General features: G+C 34.7%; 1 protein-coding gene and 1 non-coding gene across 12 annotated transcripts in view; one reads left to right on the plus strand and one right to left on the minus strand.

Moving 5' to 3' along the window:
* The window catches only part of Armc8 (armadillo repeat containing 8), a 98,869-nt gene that overhangs the window by 18,616 nt on the left and 58,448 nt on the right, over nucleotides 1–21,805 (plus strand). For 3 of the 11 annotated variants that reach the window (XR_013436536.1, XM_021728261.3, XM_040269851.2), the window contains exons 2-5: nucleotides 4,979–5,055; nucleotides 16,477–16,548; nucleotides 19,248–19,390; nucleotides 19,494–19,591. Coding sequence is in view for 10 of the 11 variants with exons in the window: in XM_040269851.2 (XP_040125785.1) it covers nucleotides 4,979–5,055; nucleotides 16,477–16,548; nucleotides 19,248–19,390; nucleotides 19,494–19,591 (390 nt within the window). In the remaining variant the exon portion in view is untranslated. Of the gene's footprint in view, nucleotides 1–4,224; nucleotides 4,296–4,978; nucleotides 5,056–11,316; nucleotides 11,362–16,476; nucleotides 16,549–19,247; nucleotides 19,391–19,493; nucleotides 19,592–21,805 lie in introns of all 11 variants that reach the window. The other 8 variants (XM_040269853.2, XM_040269854.2, XM_078043383.1 and 5 more) reach the window with 7 other exon arrangements.
* Nucleotides 8,104–8,210, minus strand: LOC120884573 (U6 spliceosomal RNA). The gene has a single exon (XR_005727006.1). It is a non-coding gene; the product is annotated as a U6 spliceosomal RNA (small nuclear RNA).

The following is a 21,805-nucleotide window of genomic DNA, read 5'->3' on the forward strand; positions in this document are numbered from 1 at the left end:
AGATGAAGCCTATTTTAGAACCTTTGCATTTATTGTTTTCTTTGCCTGAAAAGTTCTTCTTAAATAGCTGCACAGTGTGCTCCTTCACTTTCTTTAGGTCTTTTCTCCAGTGTCCATTTTAGAGGTGTTTTCCCTTGCCAACCTATTTAATATCTGTACCGGTTGTCTTCTGTATCTAGTTCTTCCATTTGTAAGCTGCCTTCTGAAAGAAAAGAGAAGTAAGAGGGGAGAGGTGACCTGATCTACAAAGGAAAGCAGTGAAATACAAGAATTGTCCCATACAGACATCCAAGTAAATAAGTATGTTAGGCAAAAGCACAGAGTAAAGTAAAATTGAGTAAGTGACCATATCCCCTGAGCTTGCTTGCTTAGGTGATATTTTTGTATGCATGCAGACCCCTTATAGATTGTATAAATGCAGCACTCTGCCTTAATGTCCTCTTGTACCTTCTTTGGCACTTAGTATAGCTCTGAACAAAAGGTAGTCTGGAATCTCCTGTATGGGCCTTTTATGTTATATATTCTATGGTGGCCACTCTACCTCTTGTTCTTTTTCAGGACCACCAACTGTTACACTTGCTGATGGTGTAAATGTGTTGGCTTCACGTGTCTGTGGCTGTGATTATAAATTAAAACACTGACTCATTCTTTCTTTCCTTGTTCATTGTGGTACACTCTTAGTCATTTTCTAAAACCAATTCATCTTAGAGGCCTTCCCCAATTCTTCTAACTTAACTCTTCCTCATTGTTGCCTTTACATTCAATGTACTTCTGTTTTTTATATTCTTAGTAGGAACACAATTAAAATAGGATATGAGTTTTTGAGGGCAGGAACTATGCCTTACTACATTTTTCATCTTTAATGTTTTCCTCACTGCCTTGCTATAGGGACTTAGTCAGTACTTGTTGTATTGAAAGAATCAGAACACAGAGGAGAAAGCAGAATTGCTATTAATGGAGGAAATTTGTGTTGTTTAAGATATGTGTCTTGAACCTAAGTATTGTATCTTTTTTTGTTATTTTATTATTTTATTGGTTCTTTTTGAGCTATACATGATAGTAGAATTCATTTTGATATAATTATATAAGCAAGGAATATATCATATTCTAACTAGAATCCTATTTTTATGGATGTACTTGATGGTGGGATTCACTATGGTGTATTCATATGTGTACATAAGAAAATTATTTTAGATTTATTCCACTGTTTTTTATTTTCCTATTCCCTCTCCCTTCCCTTCATTACCTTTGTTTGTTGATATTTTAACCGCTTTGGGAGACAAAGAGTTATAGAGCCATAGTAAAGGTGGGGAACAGTAAAATCGAAGATCAGTCCCTGAATAGGAAAGAGGCTAAGGATTGCAATGCTCGGATGAGCTTACTGTGTAAGAAAATCAAGAGAATAAATATAGGGCTCAGTGGCAGTGTGAGACATTGGGTTCAATTCTCAGCACTGCGTATAAGTAAATAAAATAAAGGGTTCATTGACAACTAAAAAAATTAAAAACAGAATGCAAATATACTGCCAGGTACACTGGCACCCTCCTGTAATCCCAGTGGTTTGGGAGGCTGAGGCAGAAGAATTGCAAGTTTAAAGTCAGCCTCAGCAACTTTGCAAGGCTCTAAGCAATTTAGCAAGACCCTGTCTCAAAAATAAAAAAGGGATAGGGCTGTGTTTCAGTGGTTAAGTGCCCCGTGTTCAATACCCAGTATCCCCCAAACAAACAAAAAAACTAAACATAAACAGAATGGCAGAACCTACCTGTTTGTAATACAGATATGCTTTTTTCTCTTTTATACTACCTTTGTCCTTATGTCCATTTGATGCTCTGATATCTGGGTGAAGAGCATTAGGAAACCTTATTTGTAAACCAAGGGATGGGGAATAGATAATTAATAAGAATCTTTCTAACTCTGATTTTGTTTATATTAGAAGTGCTTTAATGATACCCTGGTGGGCACAGTACTTTTTGTAACTTCTGCTTTTTTGCTTCTGCTGTTTGGTCTTTATAGATGGAATTCATACTAAAACCACTAAACTGTTTGGGTTGTCTATGAGGATATTGGGGTAGCAAGTTCAGAGTATGAAAATGTGTATTAATTTTTAAAAATTATGTGTAGATGGACACAATACCTTTATTTATTTATTTTTTTAAGTGTGGTGTTGAGAACTGAACCCAGTGCTTTACACATGATTGGCAAGCGCTCTACCTCTGAGCCACAACCCCAGCCCTATTTTTGATGACTTTATTATCAGGAACTAGAGTTTGTGCAGTTCTCCAGAATTATTTTTGGTGACTTAAAAATTTAAACCAGCACCCTATCTTGGCAGTGAGTTCTTTACTGAATTGAGTATCTGAGTAAACTGAAAAAGTTACTTCTTTCTTCCTATGATAATTCATTGCTAATGGGTGGTGGCAGTGTGTAAGCATATTCTAGCAGGAATCAGAGAGCACAAAGGGACAAAAATCTTCTTTCCCTTATTCTTCATTTTATTCATTTTTAAAAATTTGTTTTACTAGTTACTCTTCATTTTAAATAATGTTAAGTATTGCAAATTAATATAAAAAGGTATTACTGACCAAAATAGATATTCAAGAAATAGTATAGTAGAGCAAACCCCACATACAAGTAAAATGAGGTAAGTGTCTGTCCTTTATTCTTTATATTCTTAACTTTCCACGCTTACCCAGCTTTACCCAGTTCAGATAGATTGCTCTGTTGGACCCATAGATCACCCTACTTCTGAACTGTTTCCTTCAAAGAAGGTATGTGAACTTCATTATTGTAGTCACTGTTTTTGCTTACATCTGCCTCCTTGCATTGAAGCCCCTCTGCGACTGTCTTAAGGGACTTCCACTTGTATCTGCTTGATGACTGTGAAGTCTGCACCCTTTTCTTGGCCCACAGCCAAATATTATCTCCTTAATTGTATACTGAACAGAAGTACATTCCTATCTATTGCTCACATATGTGACATCCAACAGTTAATGAAGAAATTTAGCTGATTTCATAGCACAAATGCCCAGTTGCTTTATTGACAGTTTGCAGGACTTCCTTCCCACAGTTGTTTTTAGGGAGGACTGGATGTCTTCTTTCTTCTTCAATTTATTATTTATGGTATTGTCACATTTTTTTTCTCAGAATAATTAATAAAGTATTTACAAAATATATTTACTATTTCCTCTCTAATTCTAACTTTAAAATGAACCAAGTTGTTGTATACTCTATAAATTATGTTGATTTCCCAAACTCTTCTGCCAGTTTCATTTTCAAAATTTGTAGTTTTTCATTGATTTTCTTTTTTTTTGTCATTTTTTTTTGAGAGAGAGAGAGAGAGAATTTTTTTTATATTTATTTTTCAGTTTTCGGTGGATACAACATCTTCATTTTATTTTTATGTGGTGCTGAGGATCGAACCCAGCGCCCCTCGCATGCCAGGCAAGCGTGCTACCGCTTGAGCCACATCCCCAGCCCTCATTGATTTTCTTATTTTTGAAATTGAGTGTTCTTTTTTTGCCATTATACATGAGCTCTATTATTATTATTATTATTATTATTATTTTGCATTTTTTTTACATTTCTCTTCATATCTACATTATTTATTATTTATTTATTTATTTATTTTGCATTGCGATTCTTAATACACCTTTATACCACAATTTATCATATCTCTGTATATAAGGTATGTTGACACCAAATTCACATCTTCATACGTGTATTTTGTATGATGATGGTCTCTTTCCACCATCCATGCTATTCTCCTTCTCTCTCCCTTTCCCTCCCACCCCTATTTCCTATCTAGAGGTAATCTTCCTCCCATGGTCTCTCTCCCTACCCCATTTTGAGTCACCCCCCTTATATCAGAGAAGACATTCGGCATTTGTTTTTTGGGATTGGCTAATTTAGCATAATCTGCTCGAATGCCATCCATTTCCCTGCAAATGCCATGATCTTATTCTTTTTTAGTGCTGAGTAATATTCCATTGTGTTTATTTTATTATTATTATTTTAATATTTATTTTTAGTTATCGGCGGACACAACATCTTTGTTTTGTAAGTGGTGCTGAGGATTCAAACCCGTGCTGCATGCATGCCAGGCGAGCACGCTACCGCTTGAGCCACATCCCCAGCCCTTCATTGTGTTTATTTATTTATTTAAAAAAATTTTTTTTTAAAGAGAGAGTGAGAGAGAGAGAGAATTTTTTAATATTTATTTTTTAGTTTTTGGCGGAAACAACATCTTTGTTTTGTATGTGGCGCTGAGGATCGAACCCGAGCCGCACGCATGCCAGGTGAGCATGCTACCACTTGAGCCACATCCCCAGCCCCCCTCCATTGTGTTTAAATGCCACATTTTTTTTTTTTTTTTTTTTTTATCCATTCATCCACTGAAGGACATCTAGGTTGGCTCCACAGTTTAGCTATTGTGAATTGTGCTGCTAGAAACATTGATGTGGCTGCGTCCCTATAGTATGCTGTTTTTAGGTCCTTTGGGTAATAGCTGGGTCAAATGGTGGTTCCATTCCCAGCTTTCCAAGGAATCTCCATACTGCTTTCCGTATTGGCTGCACCAATTTTCAGTTCCACCAGCAGTGTATGAGTGTACCTTTTCCCTCCACATCCTCGCCAGCACTTGTTGTTTGTCTTCATAAAGGCTGCCATTCTTACTGGAGTGAGATGGTATCTTAGAGTAGTTTTAATTTGCATTACTGAAATTGAGTGTTCTTTAGGAGAAAAACAGAAAAAGATCTTTGGCATTTTGAACCGAACACTGCAGTTTCCATTTATTTTGATACCTGAGAGAAAAGTCACCTGCTTAAGTGTCCCACATAGTAAGGAAACAAATAATACTTAGAGGAATCTTGCTTCATCTTCCTTAGGTTAGATTATAAGTAGCTATTTGATGTTGTGGGTGATGCTATGAATTTGTGATTTGCATGGCTTCAGATGTCATAATTTTTCCCCTACTTTCTAGGAAGTAACAGCTAGCAGTCGCCACTATGTTGACAGGCTATTTGACCCTGATCCCCAGAAAGTTCTACAAGGTGTCATGTAAGTAGTATGTATTTAAGAGTCTATCAAAAAGTCTTGTTTGTTTTCATGTTTTATTCTGCCAAATTTTATAATTATGAAAATGCAATTTCCCTTCCATTTGGCTTCTTTTTGAAAAGGCTGCTTGACATTCATGACTTTTAACATTTTACTATAAATAATTGTCTGTTGGATAGATATTAACTGACATAATTATCTTTATTTTTTGTAGAATTATTGTTTTAAACTTAAAAATTTTCCTCTGGAGAATACTTTTGCTACGTTAATATCCACAGAAGCCAGAGAATAAAAATTAATCTTTTGTAATTAGAATGCAGTGGGAGAATAGGTTAGTAGGTTTTGTTGTGCTTTGTTTTTTGGTTAACTCACCAACTGAGTTTCCCAGTGATGTTTTATATATTAGAATTTCAAACTAAACAATCATCAGAAAATTGAAACAACTCTTGATAAGCTTAATGCCCTTTTTTTTCTCCAAAATTTCATCATGTTTAATGAAAAGAAGCATTTTTAAGCAGTATCCTGGAAGTGATTATGTTTTTTAAAATTGAAATGGGACAAATGGGGTAAAATTTCAAGTGACTGAAAGGTGAATTTTCTCTCCTTTTGATGTTTAACACAGTATGCTCCTAACACATTAGTTTTAAGGAAAAAGTTTTAACCTAAGGCTCCTCACAGGATTAGAAACACCCAGGACCCACAGGCCTGAACTGTGTTCGACGAAAGAAGGATACAAAAAATGGTAAAGATGAGGTACATTAGTGGTAGCAGTGAGGGCACAAATGCCTTTTTTCTTCTCTTACCCTGTTGTTGGTGTCAGCCTAATAGTACCTTAAGTGTAACTCTTTCTCAGCCATACAAGGCTAGGATGCCTTATTTATAGAGGTTTCTTCTGACTAGAATTTGTTTTCAAAGCTCCCACTGCCCCAAAAGGCAATATGGAGAGATGTTTGGGAGATGTGAATTTGTAAAAGGAGGCAAAAGAAGTGTATTTTGCTGTTCAAACTGAGCTGGAACTGCCTGGGACCCACCTAAGATAACTGACATTTTACCATTACATCTTCTGTTTACAGAAACAATAATAGATATATTTCTTGTTTTCTCATTGTGGTAGTGTTTGTCTTTGTCCCCTTAACTAGGACACTTTGTGATGATTAAGTCTTCTCTTTTAAAAACTAGTTTGATTATTGCCAGGAGAAGTGGTATTAAATCCTTCTATTAATCAAATCAGTTTGGATTATACTTACATGCACAAATTAGTTGAGGGGATAGGTTTAATTTGACATTTCTCCTGAGACCAGACAAGCATTCTCCACATGCAGCCAGACAGCTCTATATATTGACAGTCCTAAATAACTATCAATAGTTAAAATATTGAAACATAAGACTCATTTAAGATTAGAAGATGATGTACTAATGCTGCTACAGTTGTTTAGGAGGAAGCTAGTTATTAAAAAGTTTTCACGATAAGTATGTATACTGAGTTGTATTTGATATGAGTAGCTTGTCACTTTGAGAAATTTTTAATTTACCAAAGAATACTATAACTTTTTAAAAGTTGATAAAATATCAAATAAGAGACAAAAGAACATTGAGAAAGATCGAATTATAACAAAGCAACTAAAGTGTAGTTTGATAGCCTTACTGCCTCTTGAACAATTATGAAGTCTCAAACACAATTAGCTGCCAGCTAGATAGACAAAGAAAGGCTGTTCATGTGGGATGGTAGAGTGGAAAGAGCAGGGACTTTGGTGTTGGACAATAGTGGGTTATGACATTTCCTGGTGGGGTTCCTTCCTAGCTGTGTGATTGGGCAAATTACTTAATTTCTTTGACCCTTCATTTCATCGTCTGTAAAGCATTGTTTGCCAGCTGTTTGTGAGAATTAAGTCAGAAATAAAAAATTCAGTGCCTGGTGTGTTGTGGATGCCCACCAGCTGGCACTTAAGTAGTTAGTTGTTATTAGCTCTAAGATAAAATAACTTCAAAAATAAGATGATTCTCTGCACAGAATTAAAAGGAAAGTTCAAATTAAAGAATCAAACATAAAACAATTTGGAAAAAAAGAGGAAGTGGGACTAGAATTCTTGACTTAAACAAAAGAATACAAACCATAACACATTCTGGTAAATGTGATTGCTACTTATAATACTAACATCTGTTTATAGTTTGAAAAGAATAGATTACCCAGCATTTTTTCCCCTTATGTCAGAGTAGAGCTGGCCTTATGGAGGTTTATTTGATATGATTTTACAAAGCTTCCTTTTTTCTAGGTGGAAATACTTATTCTTTCTGACTTAATTCTTTCTTGAGTTACAACATTATCTGAAAATTAATTTTAGAATGAAAAATAAATTATATTTTAAACATTTTATTTAATACAATATTGATAGAGGGAAAGGGAACCAAAATGATACTTAGGAAAAGAAAGTTGACCAATTTTTTTCCCTTTTTATGTGTCTTATACAACTATTGAGTCACACAGAGACCATTACTAGACCAAAATAGGTAGGTAGGTAAAAAAGATGGCCACAGAGTGTAAACAAGTAAGGTACTATGCTAATTTTAGGCAAGAAAAAGAGAGGCTGAGGTAATCTTATTTAAATCCAAAATATCCAATTGGAGGGACATAAAAATTTGACAAGAATTATAGCTTTGTCTGTAAAACAACTACAGTTTTATCATTTTTCTAGCTACATCCAATTTGATTTTTATCAATAAAGATTGAAAACATCTAAAACATACTAACAGAAAAAATTTGAGGAAATTGAAGGTATCAGTTTTCATCAGTTTATAATCTGCTCTACTGAGTTAGAGCCATAGCTCCACCCGTAAACATAAGGAACATTTTTGTAGATAACCCATATCACCGAGGAGTGTTTTACCCAATCAGTGAAAAATAATATTCAGCATCAGAACTGGTTGTTTTTCAGTTGTTGAAGAATGGGAGTTATCAAAACGTAACATTTTTTTGGTATAATATTTGAAATAAATTTAAATGATCTTAGTGTATCAAAGGCTTGAATACAAAATCAGTTCTTTTTCTCTATTTTTTTAATGGAATACTTCATGAATTTACATGTCTTCCTTGCAGAGGGGCCATACTAATCTTCTCTATATCATTCCAATTTTAGTATATGTGCTGCTGAAGTGAGCACATGTTCTTTTCTCTACAAGAGCAAAATATCATATGCATAACTGAATAGATTATTAGACATGGTATAAGATATGAATAGAGAGAAAAAGGAGGTCCCTGGTGTAAGTCGTGAACTATATAGCCTTTGTAACTACATGAAAGAATATGCATCTATATTGGATGAACTACCCTGCATTGCAGATTCTGGGCTTCCTCTCATGTGGAGATCTGCATGTGATTTTAAGAAACAATTGCAGAGCAGTTTTTAGTGAGGTTATTATGGTATTTGTTCAATCATATTAAATCTCATAGTTGAAGACAATAGCTTTTCAAGTGCTTTTGTAGCTCGAGTCTAAGTTAGTTAAATACTGTGTAGTATATGTGTCTTTTAAAACATATCTAAACTAGAGCTCTTGATCTGGTTCTTACTTTACTGATTCATAATGAAAAGATTGGCAGATATTACTTCGTGGCCCTGTGTTGATATCCCCGTGATAAAAGGCAAAAAACTGATAGAAGCAAATGTGACTGGACTTGTCTTTTCAAAGTTGAATAGAATCAACTAGGCTCTTCTGATTTAATATACCAACAGTTGCAGATGGTTTAAAATTGTGTGTGTGTGTGTGTTTTTTTTTAAACCAAGAATCCATTTCTAAAGTGTCTTATTAAGTATTTTACTGTATTGATGAAATGAGTTTATTTTGATAATGATTTTCTGGTTCAATTTACTGGTCCCAGAAATGATCTAACTCTGATTTCAGTATAGACAGATTCCATTTTCTTACATGAGCTAAAGATAAATTTCTATAAAATGAAACATTAGGGTTTTGAGAACTAAGGGTTAAGTTTTAGGATAATTCTAAATATCCTGAAAAAGAAATGCCTTTAGAAAGCTTATCACCTAATACATTTAATCTGTAATTTTAAAAAGTGTTTTGAGTAGCCAGGCATGGTGACACACGCCCATAATCCCAGCAACTTGAGAGTCTTAGGTACTAGGATTGCATGTTTGAGGGCAGCCTGGGCAATTTAGTGAGTCCTTGTCTCAAAAATAAAAAAAAGAACTGGGGTTGTAGCTCAGTTGTAAAGTGCCCCTGGGTTCAATCTCCAGTACGCAGGCACCCATACACAAATGAATGTCTACAAAGACAGTGCTAATATCAGATGTAATAGAGTAATCTTGAGTCTTACTTGTTTAAAACTATGTATTCTGAAACAGAATTTAGTCAGAATTATGGTTAAAAGGGTGGCAAGATTTCCAGACTTTGTTAGATAATATTGGGAGTCCTGCATACATATAAGCTGTTTGTATTTGTATGTGTGCAATATTAACTTTGAACATCAAGAATAGCTGTATATTTGTATGCCTATGTGTATATATATTTTCATATATATAAATTGCCTATTTGCTGCCACATTTTTCTATAATGTTTAATACGTTTTTATGTGTCTTTTGAATGATTGTGTTTAAATATTCTACAAAAATATTTGGGCATTACTAATGCACTTGTTTTAAACTGTATTCTTCATTTTTGGAGACTGTGATTTATATTCATATATTGATAAAGAATTAAATACAATAAATATCCTACTTTCTGAGCTAGTATTTAATTTTAAAATTTATGCATTCACTTGTTATTAAGGAGCCATTAAAATGCGGTAGAAGGAAGATTAAATATTTACAATAATTTTTTGATGGTTTTATACATATCAGAACTATATCTGAAACTACATGTATTCCAAAAATTTGCATCACAGAATAATTTGTAAGAATGAGCTGGGCGCAGTGATGCACGCCTATAATCCCAGTGGCTTGGGAGGCTAAGGCAAGAGGATTGTGAGTTCAAAGCCATCCTCAGCAATTTAGTGAGGCCCTAAGCAACTCAGTGAGACCCTATCTCTAAATAAAAACAAAACAAAAAAAGGATCTGGGGATGTGGCTCAGTTGTTGAGTGCCCCTGAGTTCAATATCCCCATTATAAAAAAAAGTATGAAACTAAATTTGCTGTCAATTCTCAGGTCTTTTTGGTTTATATATCTAGTAGATATACAATAAGTACTTAAGTTAACTTGAGCTAAAGTGTTCTGTAAAAAGTTTGCTCCCTTTTAAAGCTTTTTGTAAAAATAACTTTAGTTTGAATAATAGATCATCATTATGAAATTCTTTTTAAATTGGCAATTTACATATGGCCAGTTGTTAGTTTGGAATACCCAAACAAGCTTGGTAATGGAAAGCTTATTGTACTGGGTGTTTTAATACTGCGTTTTCCAAAAACAGCTTTATAATAATCGTGAGGGCAGAAAATGAGTACTTTTATAATTTTCAAACTTCAAATAATTTTTATTGGTTGTTTATTTTGTTACCTTATTCTTAGCTACCTATAAATATGGTTTTTCCCCCTATTTTATGGGTGAATGTCTTATGAACAGTGAGTGTTCATAAGTAGGTCAAACCTTATCAGATTGTAGTTTTTAGTATCCACTATAATGTTTGGTTACTTTATATTGATTAGACTAAACATGATTATAGAGTTGTGTTCTAAATAAGAGCTGCTTCAGGTAAGTGAAAAGTAATACTAGTTCAAAATGAAAATAATATTGATCTTTAGCTTGGGGCTTCAACCTTCAATACTTTTTTAAAGATAATTTTTGTTTTTAGAGGATAATAGGTTTTCAGTTAAAATTTATGCTGTTTTTGACTGTTTAGAAGTAAATGCGCTTATACCTGATTGACTGAAACTTTGTTTCTCAAGGATATTCAAATTTTTTCTTTAGCTTTTGTTAGTGTTAGGCATAGTTAGTGTTTACTTTCTCTCACTATTGATCGCCTTTACGATCCTCTAATTTAGAGGTAACTGTGGTATGTTTTACAGTGTATGTTTTAATATTTGAGCCTTTTTTCTCTAATTTTTTTCAGAGCAAAAGATGCTTATTGACTGAAATTTTGTTTCTCTAGGAGATTCCAATTTTTTTGTTAGTTTTTGCTACTATTTTAATGACATAGTTTAGTGTTTATTTTTTCTTAGTATTGATTACCTTTATGATCTTCTAATTTAGACATAATTGCAGTAGGCATTGTGTATGTTTTAATATTTGAGACTCTTTTTTTCCTAATTGATCTCTTTCAGAGCAAAGAAAGGAAATGAAGTACAAAGTTTAACCTACACGTGAAAGTGGGTGCCTCATTTATTAGTTTGCAAATTTAAGATTCTGTCTAGATTTTAGCTGAAAATGTTACTTGACAAATGCATGTTTAGAACATCTTAATATTGTTTTCTCTTCTTTCATCCCCTGGAAGTGGGATATCCTCAAGGCTTACTTTTTTTTTTTTTTTTTTTTTTGCCTTTCTACCTGGATATTCTTATCTCACTTCAAAATAATTCAGTGTGTTTCAAGTCAGGATAGGTGCTTATCTTTAAGCTTCCTAATGTTTTCTGTGTCCAGACATGAATTAGTCATTCAAGATACGCCACAAAAAATTTCCTGTACCTATTGAATCATCTCATTAACTTCTTCCTCAAAATGTCCTTTATTTTAATGATTCCAGTGGCTGTTATCCTAATTATTCTCACATAATCAGATCACCAGGGGGTTTGGTTAATTCCTTTAACATTTATTAAGTGCCATGCATTGTGCTAGTATAGGGATGTTTAAGAATGAATAATGTAGTCACTGGCCTAGATAATTTAAAGGTCTAATGAAGAAGTCAAATAACTAAAGAGGCAATCAACATATAGTTTGGTGAATACTAAGATGATAACAAAGCACAGCCTCCTTGGAACCATAAAGGGGAAGCATCAGCCATTTAGGTCCCCGTTGACTCTAGTCTTATCAGCATGCCAATACATTCCACATTCAGCTTATCTTACTTAGGCACTGCTTCCTTCATGCCACCTCTGTGTTCAAAACCATAATTGCTCCTTAATCCATCTCCCTTTAGTTTGTCCTTTCTCCCTGTTACTTTTCTAGCTTTGTTTCATGCTACCCTGAAATTAACCTTCTTTTCAGTTCTTGTCTCACCCCAGAAACAAGCTATATTCCTTTCTAATATGATTATCTGTGAAGGCTTTTCATTTCGCCCTCCCCATCCACTTATCCAAGTCCTGACCATTTTTTAAGGATTGTCTTAGTTCCTACCATAGCCTCAATGATATGTTAACCATCAAATTTTCCTGTCCATATAAACACTGAGTTTATAGCATAACACTGCCTTACATTGTTAGTATTATTTTTATCTTTCTAAAGAGATCTTAAACTCTTCAGAACGGGCATTTCCTTGTGTGATGATTTTGGGTCCTTCAAATAGCCCACTATAGTACTGTGCTCAAAAACTAATAGTTGAGTTTCAGTAGAATATAAGTAGGGCACCACTGTCCCACATTTAAAGTTGATAGGCAGAAGGTTATATTCCATTGATCTCTGGGAAAAGGATGTCTGAGTAAAACTTAGAGATACTTTTATTTTGTATAACGATGTAAAAAGTGAAAAAGGAACTGAATTTATCAAATTCATTTTTATTTTCCATCTGTTTGTTATAAATTCCTAATGTGCTGGAGGTAAGGCAAAAACTCATTTGGCTTAAAAGACATTGGTTGAGATTATTGACTCTGTCATTTAATATGGAGTTCTGAAAAAAATCTCCAAACATGAGTTATAACTTCCTCATTTGTAAAATGGGGTTAATATTATACAAGATGTAATGAAGGTGAAGTAATGTAGTAGTTATGGCATATTTTAGAAGCTTTAAATAATATATAGATTTTGCATATCCCATCTTGGATGTTAACTGCGTTTGCATTTTTAAAAAAGTATGTATTTCTGGGCTGGGGATGTAGCTCATTGTCATTGGTGAGGCCCTGAGTTCAATCCTCACAGTGTGGCAAAAAGAAAAAAAGTACATATTTCTATGTAGTACATTTTCTCAAATCACTATAATTAATGATCCCTTGACAGTAACTTCTCTGATATTTCCAGGCCAGATTTACTTTAATGCTGCTAAAGATGAATAGATTTCTATTCTAACAAGTGATAAGTTTATTTTGATGGAGGGTCACCTAGCCCAGACCTTGAGGTCTCAGGTCATGCTTCCTAGAGGAAGTGACATTGACACCTAAGTTCAGACTGGAAGGATGAATGAAATTAGCCGAGGGACCATATGAGGAAGGGGATAAGAAATGTTGAGTGAGTGAGAGAGTGAGAGAGAGAGAGAGACACTACATTGTACTTAGATCTGCCAGAGAGGGGGAAATATGGTGATTATTGTCTCTTTTGGTTTTATCCCTTTCATAGAAGTGACCTACTAGCATCCCTTTATAATAATAACTGAACAGAATTTATTTGCTGGGCATGAAAATCCCCCCCCCCACCAATTAACATAGATATATTTTCTTACCAGAGCCAAAACAATTCTTTTTTCCTTAGACATTACTTCATTTTTATTAATAAGTGTTCTCTTCAGCTTGCATTTAGTCTATAACCACTGGCTGCCTCTTCACGTCTTTGTTTTTTTTTTTTTTTTTTGTAAATTAAGAGAACTGGAAAATTGGTTTTGGAGTGGTTTTTGTTTGCTTTGTCTATAAAAACATTTACTTTAGCACAGTTGCCAATGTTTGAAATGGGCTCATAGGTAATATGGAGACAAATACCTCATTTCTGCTTAGTTTTGGAAGAATGGAGAGGAAACTGGGAAAATATTAAGGTGGGGAGTTCTGTAATAGGGTACCCAGAATGGCACCTGGCACAAAGTAGACTCTTAAGTAGATAGTTAGATGAATGCGCTGCATTTAGTGAAGACTGAACACAGTAGAGAAGGGAAAATGACAAAAGTAAATGAATAGCCTCAGAGTTAAGATCTATAAGCTGATAAATTGAAACTAAGCCTGTAAGAAGGAAACAGAGGCATCCACAAGGAGGCAGGAGCCTGGATGTGAAACCTTTCCCAAACTACAATTTACTAACTGAACTGAGGTTTTGATATTTTACCATTCTATAATCATATGTCAGAACTTGATAAAAACTTCAATAAACTTCATTTGGTTTAGTAACAAAATAAAAAATTATTGTTATATATCTCTTATAAACCATATAGAAACCTGAGGGATAGTTTACAGAGAGGGATATCTCAGGCTGTGTAAGACCTATATGCAGATACTGAGAACAAGTAATTTCAGTGTTTGGCTCAAGGCTTGTAAAAGTGCTGTTCAAAAACTTGTGGGGAGAATCTACTTTCAGCACCTCCTTTGTCATAGCAGTAATTTTCTATAGTAATTGAAGAAGGTAAATGTAAAGAAGGATCGTTACCACCACAACCTCACCATGCTGGGGATTGAATCCGGGCCTTGCACATGCTAGACAGGTGTTCCACCCCTGGGCTGTATTCCCAGCCCATCACCAGAGTTTTACATGCCAGTGAATATATCTGGTGTTGTAAATATGTAAAATTTAGTTGTAGTTGTACACATATCTTTATTTTTATGTGGTGCTGAGTATCAAACCCAGGGCCTCACACGCGCTAGGTGAACATTCTACCGCTGAGCCACAACCCCAGCCCCAGTTATTTATTTTTTTAAAGTAACTTTTCCCCTCAGGTTTTCTACAAGATTTATGTTTTGCTAACAGTACAACTTCTTGAGATTGTAACTTTTAAGATTGTCAGAAAATTTCTACGTATTATAAAGCTCTACTAGCCAGAAGAGGAAAAGTAAAAAGAGATGTTGAATCAGTGTTTAGGAACTTATTGGGATGTAAAAGAAATGGTTGAGCTAAAAACTTCAGTGCTACCAATGATCTTAATATTTGCATACCTAACTTCCCTGTATTAGAAATATTTTTTAAAATATTTATTTTTTAGCTGTAGTTGGACATGATACCTTTATTTCACTTATTTATTTTCATGTGGTGCTGAGGATCAAACCGAGAGTCTCGAATGTGCGAGGCAAGCGCTCTACCGCTAAGCCACATCCCTAATCCCTTATTAGAAATATTTTATAATGCCTCTTGTTTTCTCTTGAAATTAAGTTCACAGATATATAACCTGCTTACATACATAATTCCAAAATAATATAATGCCTCATCTGCTTACAATATAAAAAGAGAAAAGAAAGATATAATTTATAATATTGCGATATGTAAATGCTTTGGTCTAACTGCAGTAGGAGATAATATGGATGCAAGAACCACAATGTAAACTGATTATGGATATGTGGTATTGACTGATACAAATGCCACTGAACTGGTGATCTGATTTTTCCATAGTGATAAAAAGCACATCTTTCTTTTTTTTTTTTTTTTTGGTCAGGAGAAGCACAATACTGAAAATTTCAGTTTTCTTTTAAACTACGCAAAGATGCTTTTTATCTGTTTCTAAAACCATTTCCTGCCTTTCTTGTACACTTCTAAAAACTGTTTGGGGGCGATAATGCCTCCCTGCCCATTTTGAGAACTCCTGCTATATATTAAGATAGCAGTGCTGTCCAATCAGGGAAGTATTTTTAAAACATTAGTAGTTCTGGGTTTGTTTTGAGCTGTACATTTTTTCTCAACATGTCCTTTGGAACCAATCATCAATTTTTGAGCTAATTGATAGAAGTCCTCTTATTATGAAATAGAGTTTTACTTGTGGGGAAGGAAATAAAGAGTTCTTTGTATCTAAACCAAAAAATACTGGTGAATATGTTTAAGAAATATTACAGTGGTTCTTAAAATATTTTAATCTTACAAGACAGTTGGCTGGTTAAGCAAAATAGTAACAATGTACTTTGTTGTTTCTGTCCAATTTAAAAGTAAAGTGTGTTACATTAGTAGTGGAAAGAACAGGAAATGGAAGTACACTTGCAAGGCTCTTAAAATAAGTGCAAAATATCGCTTTAAGATTATGATAAATTGATGAATTGGAAATTCTAAAATGGCCACTAGAAAACCAATAAAATGGTACCCCAAGCCATATATGCTGAAGTTGTCCTGTATTCCTTTATGGGCAAAGGACTGGAGCCTTTTTTAGAAGAACCCAACTCTGCTTGTATTGGAGGTCTTAGCCAGTATGCAGGATATCTCCCACTTTCCACACTACTCTTCTGTTTTATAGTTCCCATGGTCACTTAGCACCTCTCAGTCCCTTTTCTTTAGTAGTCCAGGTGAAAAAGGGTCAATGCTTTGACTTTGTCACTGATTTCTGTACTTGCCAGCCCAACTTGTTGCATGATAAAGTGGAATGAGTTAATCTTTGATGTTTATGTTTCTCTGTGATATCTCAACATACTTCATACCTTTTTCTCTTCCCCTGAATTCAGAGACATGAAAAATGCTGTAATTGGAAACAACAAGCAGAAAGCCAACCTCATTGTTTTAGGAGCTGTTCCAAGGTATGTTGGCTGTCTGTGCCCTTTCTGCCATTCATGCTAAATACATTCTTAATGTATTTCTTACTCTAAGGGACAAGACCCCTTTTTTCTGTATTGTCTATTTTTTAAAAAATGAATGCCTTGACATATGTAAACCATCTCTAATAAACATCTCCAGAGAATGGAATAAGAAGTTAATATATTAATACTCTTTGGAAATTCAGAAAGATCATTAACCCTGCAGTGTAAGAATTTGTTGGATGGATCCATAGGACTGTATACCTGCCTGATAATTTCTTTTCCATCTCCTTAGAGTCCTCAAAGTTTTTGTGTGAGTGGATAATTTATTAGAATTTTCAAGACATTTTTGAATTAAAGAGAGAGGGAAAAAACTCTGCTTGGTTTTTTTAAATTATTTTTTTTGTTGATGTATTATATATAATATACATGCACATAACATTAATTTGATCAGTTTCATTCCCCAGTACCTTCCCTTTCCTTCCTCTCCAGCCTTATTCCAGCTTGCCCCACTCTGCTAATCTCCTTCTATTATTGTTGTTTCAATTAGCACATTATTATAGTATATATAAATGGAATTCATTGTGGTATATTCATATATGGCATAGCATTATTTAGTAGATTTTGTTCCTCAGTACTTCTCCACACCCTCTTCTCCCTTCTTCTCTAGCCTCTTCCTCTACATTGTTGGTCTCTCTTTTATTTTCTTGAGAGTCCTTTTTTTTTTTTTTTTATGGAATTCCCCCCATCTTCCACATATGAGAGAAAACATTCAACCCTTGACATTCTGATCTGGCTTATTCTACTTAGCATGGTGTTCCACAGTTCCATCCAGCCATTTACCAGTAAATGACATAATTTCATTCTCATGACTGAGTAAAACTCCATTGTGTGTACATACTACATTTTCTTTATCCATTAGTCTTACTGATGAACTACCTAGGCTGTTTTCATAACTTGGTTATTGTGAATTGTGCTGCTATAAACACTGGTATGCCTGTATCCCTATAGTATACTGATTTTAGTACTTTCGGATAAATATCAAGGAGTGAGATAGCCAGGTCATATGGTGGTTCCATTCCTAGTCTTTTGATTATATTGATTTACAGTCCCATCAATAACATATAAGTGTACCATTTTCTTCGTATCCTTGCCAGCATTTATTATTATTTTTATTCTAACTGGAGTGAGATAAAATCTCAGTGAAGTTTTGATATGCATTTTCCTGATTGCTAAAGAGGTTGAACATTTTTTTTCATACATTTGTTAGCCATTTATATTTCTTCTTTTGAGAAATGTCCATTTATTCATTTGCCGATTTATTGATTGAGTTATTGGATTTTTTTCCTTCTGGAGTTTTTTTTAGTCCTTTATATATTAGATATTAATTATCTGTTGGAAGAGTATCCGGCAAAGATTTTCTCTCATTCTATAGGTTCTCTCTTCTTAATTGTTTCTTTTGCTCTGCAGAAGCTTTTTAACTTGATGCCACACACTTATTCTTAATATTATTTCTTGAACTTTAGTATCTTATTGAGGAAGTTGGTGCCTGTGCCATTATATCATACTGTTGACCCTGTTTTCTTCTAGCAGTTTCAGACCAGAGTCTAATTCCTAAGTCTTTGATCCCTGAGTTGACTTTTGTACAGGGTGAAAGATAGAGATCCAGTTTCATTCTTCTACATAAGAATATCCAGTTTTTCCAGCACCATTTATTTAAAAGGCTGTCTTTTCTGTAACATGTTTTTGGCAGCTTTGTCAAGAATCAGATGATTCTATCTATGTAGAATTGTCTCTGTGTGATTTTTAATCCTGCTTTTTTTAAAAAAAATCTGATTTTGAGAATTTGTTGTTTCTTGAGTTATCATAGGAAGTTAGATTTTTCTGACGACCTTTTCTTTTAGGCAGGCAGTGATATTTATATAACTTTCTTTATGCTTTTGCTACTTAGAACCAAGGTTTTTTTTCTCAAAAATTGTTATACATTTTGAAAAATATTTTTATTTTTTAATACAGGATTAATGGTTTTAATGTGTTTGACCTCACTGACCAGCAGCCATTCGTAGGGTTTGTGTGCAGTATATCTAAATAATGCTTTAGGGAGCATGAAATTAGAATGTAAAAGAGAATATCCTAAGTGGTAGAGCATTAGCATTTGGGGATTAGCTGTTTGGTGATTAGCTGTTTGGCTAGCTGGGCTAGAGTGGAATTTGGAGGATTTCCTCAGTCCCCACATGGGAGAATTGAAGAGAAGAAAGTTTTCCTTGTTTGAAAAACTGCACAAAGATTATTCCCTGTATGTTAGACCTGTGCCATCTCAACACTATAGCTCTGGATTTCTGGTTTGAGTTTGTGATCCAGCATGTTTTGAAAAGACCAACTAGGGAATAGCAGATAACATGGACTATCACACTTGTTCTGCAGATACCACTTGTACACAACTCTCAGATTTACAGTTTGATAAACTCTGAGGTCCTATGATAGTCCTGTTGTTCAAAATGAAGAAAATCTCTTCTAGATTTTTTTTAGATGTTTCTTTGTTGAAGTAGCAGATAATATAAACAAATATTACTTAGAGAAATTCAAATAAGCCTAATCAACTCTAATTTTAGTATGTAGAATGTATCACATTCCTTTGTCACAATATTTTAATTTTCTTTTGTTCTTTTAGTCTCTTTGTTTATCAAGTGCCTTCTTTTTAGATTGTTGTATTTGCTTCAGCAAGAAACGTCAAGCACAGAGCTGAAAACGGAATGTGCAGTGGTATTGGGAAGTCTTGCTATGGGTACTGAAAACAATGTCAAGTCTCTGCTGGACTGCCATATTATCCCTGCCTTACTACAAGGTATGCAGGGAGGACATTTCACACAAGAAAAGATTAGAGTGAGTTTGCAGTGTTTTAAGTACTGGTTGAGAAGATGAATCTCAAATGTAGTTTCTGTTAATAGGACTACTGTCCCCAGACCTGAAGTTCATTGAAGCTTGTCTCCGATGCCTACGTACCATCTTCACCAGTCCTGTCACTCCAGAGGAACTACTGTATACAGTGAGTTTGGGATGTTTTGGGGTCATTGGTTATATTTCACTAAAGGCTATTTGCTTATCACTTCAGACTCATAGCTGTGATATACAAAAAGTCTCAAGAAGTATTTGAGTTCCTGATTATTTTCAAATATTAAATGTTCTAGGCTTTGTTTAAAAATGAACAGTGGTAGAGCATTTGCCTATAATAAGCAAGGCTTTAGGTTCAATCCCCAGCACCACAAAACAGACAAATAAGAAGATAGCCTCAGATCCTAGAGGAATTTGCAAACTATTAAAAATAAAAAAGATCAATTTTTATCTCTGTGTATATTAAGGGAATATATTTTATGCTAAATGAGTGGTAGGGAGTTCTTCTCACTTTATGTTCTAGTTCAGGAAAGTAGGTTTTGTAGAGTAGCTACAATTTGTCCTGGGTCTTGAATAATAGATAATTTAGAGAATTGGAGAGGAAGGAGGCCATTCTGGGAAGGATCTCTGTGAAGCAATTGCAGTATGTTGGGCAGAACAGTCTGATGTAGAGAGGGCATTGCTGTTAGTCTCAGTTGGAGAGAGAGACCAGAACCAGCTTGCAGGAGGCTTAGCTGACAGACCAGAATCAGGGCATACCCATAAGAGAATCCAAAGATGTTTGGAGTCAGTCAATGGTTTTTCAGATGCCTCAGGGACTTATCAAGGGTTCTTTTTAATCTGTTGGTGGGACTTTCTTAATGAAAATTACCTAGGCCAGTGTTGTTGAAGCACTATCTACAATCTATAGTAAAAACATATTTTTCACTGCCTCAGTATACACATGTATAACTTTGTGTGTGTGTATGTATGTGTGGAATTCTGAGACAACTATCACAACACAGTTCCACAAATTTGATGTCCTCTGGTTTCTCTTTTGTTGTTTCTCATTAAAAACAAATAATGCCATTTGTGGTTCTCAGAGTTCACAAAGAATCATTTGTTTGATCAGATACACAGAAATCAGAAATCTTATCCATATTCAAGATTTATAAGTATTTCAAGAATATAAATAAACAAGAGGCACAGGGAAAACAAGCATGGAAAGAGATGGTACAGGGCTTCATACTTCATCCTACATCAGATAGATACATACTCTTCTGGCCTCGATAATACATAAGGTCTCTAAGTGAGCTTTGTGGGTCACTTCACAAAGTAAGAAGTGTATAAGTTATGAAATGTCTCAGTTTTATACCTTAGGGTTTATGTGACCTTCTTAAGAGACTTATGCCTCATAAGTCTAGATTGTTTACTATAGTAGTTCTCAAACATGAGCGAGTTCCAGATTACCTAGAGGATTTGTTAAATAGATTCTGGACCCCACCTCCAGAGTTTCTGAATAATAAGATGGATAGGGCCTGAGGGTTTGCCTTGCCTACAAGTTTCCAGGTAATTCAAATGCTTCTGCTTTTTGGACTGCTCTTTGTAGTAAGTGTCACAGTGTTTTTCTGGGTGTCATATTGTCATGTTTACAAAGAGATTAAACCAATGACCTGTCTTCTCTACCCTAGAAATTTCTCACCCACCCCAGCCCTGGGGAAAGAGGGGGAGAAATTAATCCTAGACAGCTGTTTTGACTCCTTCCTCACTCTCTGAACTGATTTATGTCCCACTAATGGATTATGGTGCAGTTTGGAAAATTCTCGTCTAGGTCAACTTAACTTTTTTACATGACAACAGTTAAGATACAGGTAGGTTAAATTTAGACAGTGAGATCATGGAAATTATGAAACATTTCAGTTTTATGCCTCAAAAGATTTTATACTTCAGAGTCAGTGGGGAATCTGTAAAAAGTGTCAGATGAGGAGAAGCAACAGAGAGCAGTACTTCAGTGTAGGTAGACCCAGCTGCTGCAGCAGCTCAAGTACTAAATAGGACTGTCTAGTCAGAAGAGGGCAGGATTTCTAGTTTGAAATCCTGTTTATCGATGTTCCTGCTTCCCTCTGTCCTGCCAGTGGAACTATTGTTTCCTCTTGCTCTATTTGAAACTCCATTTTCTCTCTTCCTTTTCTTTCTCTGCATTTTGTACCTAACTTTCTCTGAGGTTTTCAGGTTTTGTGTTTTGTTTTTAAATTGCTGTTGACAACACAGAGATTATACTAACAAGCAGGGGAAAATATTCCATTTTAGGGAATGAACAGCCTGCTATTTTTCTTAGCTTTTATGTGTCTTGGCATTTTTTTCTTCAATGCCCTCTGTGAGGGTCTTC

This window comes from Ictidomys tridecemlineatus, chromosome 3 (assembly GCF_052094955.1).
Source record: "Ictidomys tridecemlineatus isolate mIctTri1 chromosome 3, mIctTri1.hap1, whole genome shotgun sequence".
In the NCBI taxonomy this organism is placed as follows: Eukaryota; Metazoa; Chordata; class Mammalia; order Rodentia; family Sciuridae; genus Ictidomys; species Ictidomys tridecemlineatus.